The sequence below is a fragment of the Pongo pygmaeus genome, chromosome 9 (assembly GCF_028885625.2).
Source record: "Pongo pygmaeus isolate AG05252 chromosome 9, NHGRI_mPonPyg2-v2.0_pri, whole genome shotgun sequence".
In the NCBI taxonomy this organism is placed as follows: Eukaryota; Metazoa; Chordata; class Mammalia; order Primates; family Hominidae; genus Pongo; species Pongo pygmaeus.
Genome location: NC_072382.2, coordinates 90,268,314 through 90,281,854, shown reverse-complemented (window position 1 = coordinate 90,281,854; position 13,541 = coordinate 90,268,314). Strand labels below are relative to the sequence as shown.

The window sequence follows — 13,541 nt, the reverse complement described above, 5'->3', positions numbered from 1 at the left end:
TAGAAGGCAGAAATGTTGGAATTCCTAATTACCATTTTTAGACTTCTCCTTAGGAGATTACTACAATCTTGTGTCTTTAATGACAGGGATATGTTCTGAGAAATCCATCATTAGGTGATTTTGTCATTGCGTGAACATCATAGTCAGCGTAGTTGCACAAACCTAGATGGTATAGCCTACTAAACATCTTGGCTGTTTGGTAAAACCTACTGCTCCTAGGCTACAAATCTGTCCAGCACATTACTGTACTGAATACTATAGGCAACTGTAAGATAATGGCAAGTATCTGTACATCTAAACCTATCTAAACATATAAAAGGTACAGTAAAAATACAGTATAAAAAATTTTTTTAAATGGCATACTTGTATATACAGGACACTTACCATAAATGGACCTTGCAGGACTAGAAGTTGCTTTGGGTAAGTCAGTGAGGGAATAAGGAGTAAATATAAAGGCCTAAGATACTACTATACACTACTGTAGATTTTATAAACACTATATATATAGGCTACATTAAATTTATACAAATATTTTTCTTTTTTTAATGATAAATTCACCTTAGCTTCCTGTAACTTTTTTACTTAATTTTTTAAAACTTTTTGAGTCTTTTGGTAATAGCACTTAGCTTAAAACACAAACACATTGTACAACTGTAGGAAATATTTATTATATCCTTAACCTATAAGCTTTATGCTATTTAATTTTTTACTTATTATAAACATAATTGAAATTTTGTTAAAGACTAAGACACAAGCATACACACTAGCATAGGCCTACACAGAGTCAAGATTGTCAATATTATTGTCTTCCACCTCCACATCTCGTCCCACTGGAAAATCTTCAGGGGCAATGGCACACATAGAGCTATCATCTCTATAACAATAGCGTTTTCTGGAACACCTCCTGGAGAGCCTGCCTGAGGCTGTTTTTCAGTTAAGTTACTTTTTTATAAGTGGAAGAAGTGCATTCGAAAATAGTGATAAAATATAGATAGTAAATACATAAACCAGTAACATAGTTTTTTATTATCATTATCAAGTATTATGTAATGTACATAATGGTATGTACTAGATTTTATACAAGTGGGATTTCAGTAGGTTTACACCAGCATCGCCACAAAGACATGAGTAATGCATTGTGGATAATATTATGACTGCTATGATGTCACTGGGTTACAGGAATTTTTCAGCTCCATTATAGTAGTGTGGGACCTCTGTCATATATGTGGTCCATCCTTGACAGAAATGCCATTGTGCGGCATATGACTGTATTTTAAAATTGTCGAAGGAATTAGCTTTTTGAAGGTTGCAGAATGAGCCATAAAAGTTAAAACCTAGAACAGGATTCTAGTGTTGTATCAACCACTTAAGAAAATGATTTAACTGTCTAGGCCTCATCTATCAAGTGAAGGTAATAACAACTACCTCACATAGTTATAGAAAATAAAATATTTATTAAATACCTATTATATATTAAGCACTGTGCCCAGTGCTGAGGCTGGGGTAGGTAACAATAGAGATAGGCATCTTTCTGTATGTAAAGCCCATAGCACATGGCATGACCAACAGAAAACACTCAATAAACAGTAGCTTTAAAAACATTAATCTATATTATATTCAGAATGTCAAGGACTAGAAATAGTTTCACTTTGGGCTTTTTGTTCATAAAGTGTTGTGTTATTGTCCCTTTTTTTTTTTTTTTTTTTGATATGCAGTACAGTACTTGTGGTTGATTTTTTTTTAAAAAAAGAAATTTCTCTGATCCTTTAGCTAGAACCAAGGTGATTTTCATTGTAGAAATACCGTCTTAAAAATAAGAACTTCTCACCTTTTTATAAGCAAAACTTTTTAAGAAAACATGGCACATGCATTGTTTCATTTAAATCACAAAGCAATACTTTTCACTTCACAAATAAGGAAAATGAGACTCAGAGAGGGTAAGTGGCATTTCTCAGCTTATATGGCAAATAAATGGCAATGTTGTGATGGCAACCCAAGTTTTCCAACTTCATCTTTAGTGTATTTTGTGCTTTTATAACTAGTCTAGCAGAGCTCAACATTAAAATTTTTTTTAAAGTAGGTTCTAGTTTAAAATACAATAGAGAGTTCTAGTCCTGTATCTCAGTTGTGGCTGAAAACAGGATGTTGTTCTTTGTTGGTTTCCCTAAACCTTGATCAAATTTTTCTAAATAAACTGTCTTAATATAACTTGGTTTGGGTATCTATTTCCTACTGAGATCCTGACTGATGCAAACATTATTTCCTACTAATCTTTCCCTGTCCCTCTCTTCTGTATCTTCACTGGCCTCTTTGCACTTCCCAAAACTCACCAATCACTCTTATGCAACATGTTCTTGTACTGGTTATTTTTTCTGGGTAGACTGTTTTCCCTTGATACCTGCTTGGGTTATTCATATCTTCATTATCTTAATGAAATCTACACTAAACATCTATTTAACATAATATTGAGCCTTACCCACTTTAGCAGTGTTGTAGAGCTGGTTAACACTAGCTAGCAAAACTTCAAAGTGTGTAACCCTTCTCAATATTAGAATGTTCAGCAATATCCCATCATTAGACGGAAATCTACCATTGTCAGTATTTACACCACAACAATTGGCAAATCAGAATCATCTCTCCCTACTTTCCCATTCCCCATTGAGAACAAGTTATTAAACATTTACTGTACACCACTAATTTCTGCTTTATCTGTGCACTTAGCACCTTCTAACAAACTATATAATCAAAAGAACTCTCATAGAATAATTGATTTATTGTTGCTGCATTTCAAACCTAAGTTTTAAAATGTCTACGTGTCAGGCATTATACCAGAACACAAGAATACATATTGAACAGGATAAACACAGTTTTTATTTTTATAGAGTTTACAGTCTAATAAGTATGGTTATGAAGATTAAATGTCTATACCATATTGCCTTATTCATTGACTTAAACATTATTTTTAATAAGTATTAGCATTTTAAGCATTGAGTACTTTATGTAACTTACCTTCTAGTGGAGTAGGTCTAGGAAGTCTGAGTGCGTGAGACAGTAAAGCAATATATATAGCTTATTATATTTTTTAACTCCTTAGCTTTTTTAAATAAAATATTATATATAATTTATTATATATATTGTTTTACTGTCTCACCACACACACTTCCTAGACCTACTCCACTAGAAGATAAGTTACATAAAATACTCAATACTTACAGTGCTAATATTTTTGCACATGAATTTTTAAATCAATGAATAAGGCAATATGGTGTATATATTTAATCTTTATAAACATACCTGTTAGATGATAAACTCTATCGAAATATAAACTGTATCCTGTTCACTATGTATTATTGTGTTATGGTATGGTGCCTGACACAAAGACATTTGAAAATTTTGGTATGAAATTCAATAACAATAAATCAATTATTCTATGAGAGGAGTTCTTTTGATATTTCCATCCCGTCAATGAGAAAACAGGCTTATAGAGGTTAAGTGACTCCATCAAACATATATAGTTTATAAAACGGAGGGAGTTAATATTTGAATATAGACTGCATGATTTAAAGCTTAAGTCTTAACAAGTATCTTAAATGAAAATTCCATTTCCTGGCTACCCATTCCCACATAAAGGCACTCTAGTCATCTTTTCCTGTCATCTCTTGACCAATGAATTTATGAACCTTCAAAGACTCCATATTATAAAATCCAATTATCTCTGCAAGTTCCCATGTTAAGATAGCATCGGGCACAGTTGACCACTTTCATTTTCACAAAACACATTCCTCTTTCTACTGATTTCTATAATCACATCCCCTTTGATTTTTGCCTTTCTCTCTTGCTGTTACTACTTGGTGTGTCCTACTAGCTCTTCCTCGTCTATCTTACCTGTAAATATTGTAGTGCTCTAGGCAGGACTTGCTATGCAATTTGCAGCACCAGATAAATGTTGAGGCCTTAGCTGGGGGTAGGGAAATCAATATTCACTTTCTCAATCTACAGGGAATAGGTGTCCCACAGTCTCAGTCTATAGTTAATAGGTGACTCCCTAGGGATTGAAACCTCCATGCTAAGACTTGTTTGAGTAGGTGGGTAGATTAGTTCAGGCTGCCATAAGAAAATACTACAGACTGGGTGGCTTAAACAGCAGACATTTATTTTCTCAAAGTTCATGAGTTTGGAAGTCCAAGATCAAGGTATCTGCTGAGGCCTCTCTTATGTCTTGCAGAGGAAACCTTTTCTCTGTCTTTACATAGCCATTTCTCTATGCATACACAAAGAAAGAGATGGCTCTGTCTTTTTTCTCTTCTTATGAGGACATCAGTACTATTGGATTAGGACCCCACTGTTAATGACCTCACTTAACCTTAATTACTTCCTTAAAGCCCTACCTCCAAATACAGTCACACTGGGAATTAGGGATTCAACACACATGTTTTTGGGAGACACAACTCAGTCCATAATACTGGGTGAGAGGCCCATATGTAATCACCTGTGCACCATGCTAAGGTGCAGCCAGCCTCGGTAGAGAAGGCCTCTGTTTCACCCTGAACCAATAAATCATGGGATCATCACCCAACCTCACACCTCTTTTTGCTTGCACCAAGGACCCCACCAGGGATGGAGAGTGACAGTGAAATGTTGACCTCTTCCCTCCCACCAGTGGCCTTGGGCAGAGGGTGAGGAGGTGGAAACTAGATAGGGCTGGTGGATGGGTAGTGGTAGCCAAGATCCATCCCAGGAAAACAAAGAACAAAAGGTCTGCAGGACACATATGAACCAAGCATATGTTCCATTGTCCCTATAAATTCACTTATAAAGCACAAACTCAAAGATAAGATTAATAAGAATTTCAACACCAAGACCACAGATCATTAAACCTCAAATGTAGGGTCTGCTTCTGAGCATGGAGCATTGTACGATGGCACTGCTTTTATTTTGTCAATTCTACCTCCAAAAAATATCTCGAGTCAGGCAACCATTCTCCATGTGCTCACATTCTGTGTGATCCTGCTGCTAAAGTCAGATGGCCTACTTTCTGTGGACACTGCTTGTGCTTCTCCATTCCATGACTCTGATTGTGGCTAAGCATGCCTACTCTTTGCCATGCATCTAATATCCTACCCATTCTTTAAGGCCAAAGCAAATAATTAGTAAAAACAGGCATTGTTGACTCTGACTTAAAAAGTAACTCAAAAGGGGCTGACTCTGAATGTAAAAACATTTCAGGAATCCTTCACGAAATTATTATTCTTGTAGTTTCATTTATATGTAGGCAGAAGAATAAACTATGATAAAAATATATGACTACATAAGCCAAAAAGGGCTCTTAAGATAAATATAATTTGTTGTTTTTCTTAGTGGTACATAAATTAATGCATCACTTAAATTCATTGATACCTTAGATTTAATAAAATAGAGTAATTAGGTAGTGAGAGAGAAATTCGAAGCAAAAGATGAAATTCAGGAGAGTCCACCCTGCCATCATTGATTGTTCACAACAGGTGCATGAATCCGTGGGAGGCTTGGGGCCACTAGGGAGATAACATTGTTCTTTACCCAACTTACACTTACTCATTTTCGTCTCTAATAAACAATGATTGTTACATCCCTTATAAAAACGCATCCTTCATGAAGACACATTTATTTTTACATTGTTGTTTATTTCTTTACTCTCAGAATCTAGTAGAGTTTCTAGCACTCTGTAGATGTGCAATAAGTGTTTGTTGGATGAATGAACAGAGTCAGTGGATGAGCCAAAGAATCTCCTACAAAAAGTATGTGTTGAGTGCTCATTTTTCTTGGTCATGTTGTTGGTACCACCTCTACCATAGAATATATTTCTAGAACTTATTTTTTTAAACCTATATGGAGTCACTACTCTGTCCTAGGCCATAAGGGAGATATCTCCATATACAGTAAAAATAGAAATTCTCACAACTACCCTGTGGATTTTTATGATTTTATCTCTATTTTCATGATAAGGATACTAAGCCAGACTGTGAAAGACTACAAAAGGCTAACGGGATATAAAGCCGTATGTTATGACTTATAATTTTGTGAACAGTAGGCGAGACACATAGAATAATAATTTAAAGGTAAAATGTCTTCCTGGTCAACTGTTTGCATCACATTTGAAAATAATCAAGACTGTTTTATTGGTCTCCTATCCCACTGAATTTGCTATCTATAAGCATGTATAAACAAATTTAGTCATCTCAAATAAAATTGAGTGGACAGTCCCCCACCGTAGATGGCTGCTACTGTGTTAGATAAGAAATGCTTAGAGAACCTACTCTTAATTTTTGGTCACTAAGACTTAACTTAAGAATTTATGCATTGTGTTGTAGAGAAAAAACTGGGCTCCGTAATGCAGGTAGATGCAACTTCAATTCTGGCTAATTTTCTTACTGGCAATGAACATGTTTTTTAGGCTTGCTAAATCTCAATTTTTTTAAACTGTACTATGACATAATATATGAAAAGAAACTATTCAACAAATAATTTCTGGCTCAACAAATGCCAGTTTCTAGTTTTCCTTATACTTCTCAACATTCCTAAATCCTTTTATCCATATGTAATTGAACTAGAACTGTTGAGTGACTTGTTCTAGAGTCATAGGACGTTTAGAGTCAAAACCAAAGCACTGAAACACAAGTTTCCCTGTTCTGAAGCAATACCCACTACATTTATTATGATGTGTTAATGGCTTAGGAATGGTTTAATAAAACTAACCTAACTTTTACATTGAATGTAATATGTTGGATGCTTTTATAATTTTGGTTAACTAGACGCTACAAGTATATAGACTAAATCATTTTTATTCCTCTTTGAGTAATCTCAGGATATTTTCAAAAGATCCTGCTGCCTTAAAGACTCCTACAGCCAACTCAGTTAAATTAGAGAGGCTTGAATGAAACTATTTTTGCTGAAATGCCAACTTCCAAGTGACTAAGTGTTCGGATGACTGGAGGTATTACTAACGAGGAGAAAATCTACCCTGATTCCAGAAATAATTTGAAAAACTCCAAACCTTAGTCTTTATACTGCATATAGGAGAGGAGGTAGGCTAGGAGAAATTGTTAGTATTGTGCTTATGATCATGAAGATTCTAGTCAGAAAGACCTGGTTTCCAATACTGACCCTATTAGTTACATGGCCTTGGGCAAGTTACTTAAGCTCTCTGGGTATTAAGTTTTTTCATCTGTAAATGGGAATTATACCTTTCTATCGATAATCAAATAATCTAACATGTATAAAGCACTTAGCATAGTGCCAGGTGTAAAGTGTTTAATAATGACAACTATTATAATTATTTTTGAAAACAAGACCATTGGGCAGGTCACCAAATTGTTTTTAACTTTGGGTGTATAACAGTGTTTGAATATTCATTATTATAATATCTAACTTTGATGTATCATTTAAAAATATATTATTTCCACACATGCAACTCAAACAATAGGTCAGATCCTAAACAAGCCATATAAACACATCTTATTGAATCCCTTCACAGTAATGCTTTAACCTATATTATTCTAATTTTAGGGACAAAAATCATCTCAGAATAATTAAGTAACTTAGGGTCTTGTAGCTAAGTAAGTATGAAAGTTCACTCAAATTCATGCTGATGTGACTGAAAAGACCATACTCTTTCCACTACATTATTCTGTTTTCCATTCCATTTAATCCTCCTATTAACATACACACAAAACATGTATAGATGGTAATTCTACCTCATTTTTTTTCTCTTTGGAAAAAACAAAGGTCAAAGATTTTAAGGAACTGGTCCAATGTCATCTACTAAATGGCAGGGGTAGAATTTGAGCCTGGATGTTCTGATGATGACTCTGTTCTTTTTCTATTTCAACACAAGTGATTTATAACATATGTTGGGGGGACGATCAAGTGTTCCAAGTCAAAGAAAAAAGGGGAGATAGAAGAAATAGATACATTAATGAGGAAGGTGAACTTAAATACTGTTCTTTTAAATTTAAAGAAATAGCAATAAACTGCCAGCTATTAAAAGCTTTTGGGAGCAAAGATTTTGTTATAGCATTAGAGGTTTATCTGGGGAAAAAGTGTAAACCATATGACATTCCACAAAATCTTTTTCATAAAGAAAAAGAGAAGCTGTTATTTCACTGAGCTGTTGTCATGGTTACCTAAAACCCATGACTCTCTGTTGAAATGTGACTTTTTTTCTTCTGTTTGCCTCCATGTGATGTGCTTTTCACCTGATGAGTGAATTCCCTGGTCACAATTCACTCATATCTATCAACTAGGAAATGTTTTTCCTCTTTGTTTCCGTTCATCATGACACCTATTCCTGATGCCCCTTTTATTTTTGTGGCTAGCTGATCTGTTGGTTGCATAACATGAGATCTAATTATGTTGAGCATGGGTAGTTTGTACTTAAATGTTATTAAGCAACCCTCCACCTCCAAATATAATGAACTATTTTAATTGATGATAAACATGGCCCCTACTTTAAAGCTTTGGGCGTTAAACAAATGAGCAAACAACAGACATGAATTAGGAACACAATATTTCCAAATAAATTAATTACCTGATTTTAACATATTTAATAGAAAACTCTGACCAGTAAATATTAATTTCATTTAAATCAAACTCAGCTATGTTGCAACTTGCTTCATCTTCTTTCTTGTATTCTGTCTTTCTTTGCATGCGCACGCAGACATACATATGGAACTACCAGAGAGAACGACACAAGATATATTATACCCAAATTTGAGTAAGTGGCTACTGTTGACATTGTTGTATCCTTGGCATTGGGAATCCAGTGCTATAAAAAACTGCAGTCAACGGTCCTAGAAATCTACCCGTGCAGAGTTTAATATTTTATGTATGTTAGCATTGGAGCTAACATTTCTTTGATGTTAAATTCAGCATGTATTTATAAAGCCTGTTCCATGTGTATATTATAGTCCTGTGCTCTGTGGATACAAAAATATTTAGAAATGATCACTACCTTGGAGCAGCTGACAGGCTGGCAGATACAGACAGGCTGGAAAGCCATTACATGTAATGAAAAGTTACAAGTGCTATGATACAAATCTGTATAAAGTACAATGATAGCACAAAGGGGGGGAAAGGGTCAACTCTACCTGAGTAACGGAGGTGGATCAGTAAAAGTCTCAGAATATTTTCATTATGATATAAATTAAAAGGACTACATCACTGTGTCTGCCTATGTTGTCTGGGGCAGGACAATTTTAAGGGAGTCAACGTGATTACGTGTCAAATTATACACCCAGAAATTAGAGGGTTACTTGACCCCTTCTGAACCTAAATGGATCCTTACAAACAAGAAATAACATTGTTAACTTAAAAAGCACTGCAGTCAGAGCCGCTTGGTTTTAGTCCTCAGATGTGTGACTTTGGACAATCATTCTACCATTTTAGACTTTTCTATAGTTTTTAATAAAATGCACAGCTTACCCTAAATAAAATTGAAGATCTCTCAGCTCAGAGTTAATAAATGCTATCAAATCTCTAAAATCTCAATTTTGGGGTCAAGTAAAATGATATCTGAAGCCAATAAAAAAAGAAGGTTTTATGTGAAAGGTGCATCAGCCTAGCTAATTTGGAAGGTCTTAATTAACTCAATCTGGAAACTATTTGATCTCATCTCACACAAATAGTCTAGTTCTTAATTTCAGCATTCAATTTGGGCAAAGGCATTCAAATTAATGGTGTGTTTATTACAGAACCTGCATTTTTGTAAAGTGCAAGTAAAGAGATACCAAAACAATCTCCATATTCATTAACTCAATGATTCTCAGTGCTGGCTGCACATTAGAATCACAAAATGAGGGTTTAAAAATGCAAACACTTGAAGGCCCAGCTTGATGGCTCAGGCCTGTAATCCCAGCACTTTGGGAGTCTGAGGCGGACAGATCACTTAAGTTCAAGAGTTCAAGACCAGCCTGGCCAACAGGGTGAAACCCCATGTCTACTAAAAGTACAAAAAATTAGCTGGGCATGGTGGCTGGCCCCTGTAGTCCCAGCTACTAGGGAGACTGAGGCAGAAGAATCACTTGAACCTGGGAGGCAGAAGTTGCAGCGTGTGGAGATTGCACCACTGCCAAAAAAAAAAAGACACTTGAACTTTACAACCTCACAGGAGACCACCTGAATCTGAATTTCTGGCAAGAAATTAGGTGCATGAAAACCTTGCAACAGTTTTTTATTTTTATTTTTTAAATGGTTTTTTGGAAGCTTCCTAGGTGATTTTGACATTGAGAACTCTGAATTAAAGCAATGTAAGCAATCGATCTTAACTGTTTTAAGGACTTGTAACCAGAGAGGCTGTGTGAAGGAATGGAAACAGCCAATGCGAGTGGGGTTTGACTGTCACCTTTGCCACTAATAATCCCTTGATACTACTAAAACACAGTAGGTGAGCAGCAAATGTTCATTTCACCTTTCTTAAACTGTGATTTGCTTGTTTCTCTTCAATCATCTTCCTTCCACTCTGTTTTCTAATTTTGTTTTTGAAACCTGTTTCTACACAGCAATTTAATCATAGAACAAGGTTGAAGTTGATAATTGTAACAATTTCAGTTCAGGGCTTACTGACTTGACACAATTTTTTTTTTCTAGAAAGTATTAAAATTGAACATATTCATGAAGAAAGAAAAAGGAAAAAGTTCCACTCGACAATTAATAAGTAATTAGAAAAATAATACTCATATAGTTGTGGATAGCATCTGGTATTACACATCTCATGTAATTAAAAATCAATGTGTATCTATCTATTAAGATTTCCTGTGGATGTTGCAGCTTATTTTGGTAATTTAGACAGTCCTCCAACCTTTCTGGGTCAAGTTAAGCCACATAGTTAAATAAAGCATTATAACTGACTGAAAATCCCATGTCAAATCCTGGCAGTTTTTTTTAACAGGAACAGAGGATATGAGAGCTAAATGAGAATTTGCACATTATAGATTAAGGTAGGGAGGTCTGAAAGCTTATTGAAATAGATTTTTTTCCAAGCACATTTTTTCTAGCCTTTCCTGCCCAAAACCCATTACATTTGGTAAATAGCTGACTAATAACACCAGAAATTATACAGTGGCTATTTTTTTAATGAACTTCAGTAGACTCCTTTGGGATGGGGTACAAACTTGGTTGGGCGGAGAAGGCCATCTACATTTCAAAACTGCAGATTGTGAGAAATTGAGTGCAAGAGTCTTCCCATCCCATTCACATATTGGGCTTAATTTCATAGAGCATTGCTAGTCAAAAGTGCTGCATTAGAAATTTTTGGAAGACAGGCAGAAAAGCATTCCTTTAACATACGGTTTTAAAATGATAAATCATTAAGCACATATTTCTTTGGTTACCATTTGCCCCTAATTCAGAATGAAAAAATCAGAATAGAAGAAATAGGAATTCAATTCCAAATAGTAATCATTCATATTTTATCTAAAGTTTTCAAGGACTGAGAAAGAAAGCTAACTTCTAATGCAGCCTAAAGAAAAAGTGAGACAGAATGAACCAGATCCTTTAGCTAAAGATATCACAGCAGTCACATCCTTGGAAACAGAATACAGTGGTCATACAGCTGGACTATTAGAGAATAAATGTGATTTTTTTGTTGTTGTTGTTGCTTATTAGCTGTATGATCTTATGCAAGTTACCTGATACCTTTATAACTTCTAAAATAGGGAAAGATTGATAAGAGCATGAAATGAATGAATGCACAAAAACACTTGCCGCGGGGTTTGCACATGCTAGAGGTTCAATGAATATTAGCCATCTTCATTATTTACCTGTTTAAGCCTCAGGATCGTCATACTTTCAAAAATGAACATCTAATCCAATAATTATTTCCCAAACATTCCTGATTAAAAGAATCACCACATACATTTAGTAAATTGTGCCTTCTCAGGACTCTCTCCTGAAGATTCTGACCAATGAATCTGGGATAGGGCCAGGAATATGCATTTTTAATTTGTACACCATATGAATCCTGTTGTGAGTAATAATTTTATTTTTCAGAAACATTAGTGTATATCATTTGTTTTTTTAATCATCCAGATATGCATTCATTCACTCATTTATTCAATTCACAAAATATGTAATGCACTATTGCCATTTTTAAAGGCACCATACTATGTTCTGGGAAATACAATAATGAATCAAGTACTCTGTTCATTGCAGTTTAGAAACCTAGTAGAAGTCATTAGACAAATAATTACACAAATATCTAAAGTGTGCTATTAAAGGAAAAATACAAGGTACATTGAGAGTTCTTAACAGGGCACCATTTCTGTCCTTGATGGGGGCTGTAGTGAGTGTTCAAGAGAGAAGTTTATAGCCTGCCTGAAGAAGTGATTGTTAAGGTTCCTCCCTGCTCTGACATCGTATATCTAGCATACCTTACCTGCCAAGAGGAGAAGAATGATGCTGGGCTGAGTAAGTTAGGATTTGTGGGGTGCTGACCTCCCATGTACTCATCTGTGCAAATGTCACACTTTTCTGCATCCCGCCAGTCCCAATATGGAATAGTGAAGTTTTCATCTCCTGTCAGCATCTGGATTTCTTGTTCCAACCGCAACAAGAAGAGTCTATGCCAAGGCAGAAAAGCTGGTGCTTCATGGGCAAAATCAATGTCTCTCCAGATTTCAGATCCCCCAAGCAGTGCATCCATTGACACATAATAATGCATCCAGACAAAGAGGTCATAAATATTGATGTCGTTAAACATGGGTGTTGATCCATTTTTCATTTGGCCGTAGGTCCCTATGGGGATGACATAGTCTGAGCTGATGGTATGCTTTGCTAAAGTGAGGTAGGCAAAAAATTTGTCCTTCTCTGGGGCACTCAAATCAAAGATGTTTCTTCTCACCAAGAGTCGTCTCTCTGTGCAGTTTGGTCCCCAAAAGCCAAACTTGCAGTTTCCACAGTTGAATCCCATGAAGTTGCCAGAGCACTGGCAGGTCCTATTATAAAAGACGGAAGGCCACGACTCCCGGTCATCCACCCCTGTGAAGGGAAATTGAGGCCCAAGTGGTGCATTGGACAGAAGGATATTCTGACAGGAACCTCTGCCTGAAAGCTGGCCACAGGGACTCCTGTCCCCGTTCCATGGTGGGCAGCATTCCTTCTCCATCAGGTTCTTAGAGGAGACACAGGCTCGAGGGAAATGGCCAGCGGAGGTCTGGAAACTCCACAGCAGGCAGTACAAAACAGCCAGGAGCATTCTTCCTCTAGTCCTCACAAGGTCTGCTGGAACTGGCTAATTGGAGTCACAGACTTCTCTTTCCAGCTATTCCTACAGTGATTATCACATGTCTTGGCTGAGACCTATATAATACCACTCCCACCTCCAGCATCAAACACTTTAGTCTTTATCTTAAGCTTTCATCCTCTGAAAAACACATGACTGACTTTTCTTTGGAATTGGCTCGTATCCCACCAGTGGGATAGGCCTATGTTAAAGTGAAAATCTCTATTCACCATTAATAGTTTAATTCTTATTGTTAGAATATTAACAATAAGATTAATAATAATGCCTG

The 13,541-nt window shown here is 35.8% G+C and overlaps 1 protein-coding gene across 1 annotated transcript in view; it reads right to left on the bottom strand.

Moving 5' to 3' along the window:
* Positions 1-13,304, bottom strand: part of TYR (tyrosinase) — a 106,786-nt gene extending 93,482 nt beyond the window's left edge. Inside the window, exon 1 of the mRNA XM_054439386.2 lies at positions 12,407-13,304. Coding sequence (XP_054295361.1) covers positions 12,407-13,225 — 819 coding nt within the window. The 5' untranslated portion in view covers positions 13,226-13,304. The remainder of the gene's footprint in view (positions 1-12,406) is intronic.
* Positions 13,305-13,541: the final 237 nt, after the last annotated feature.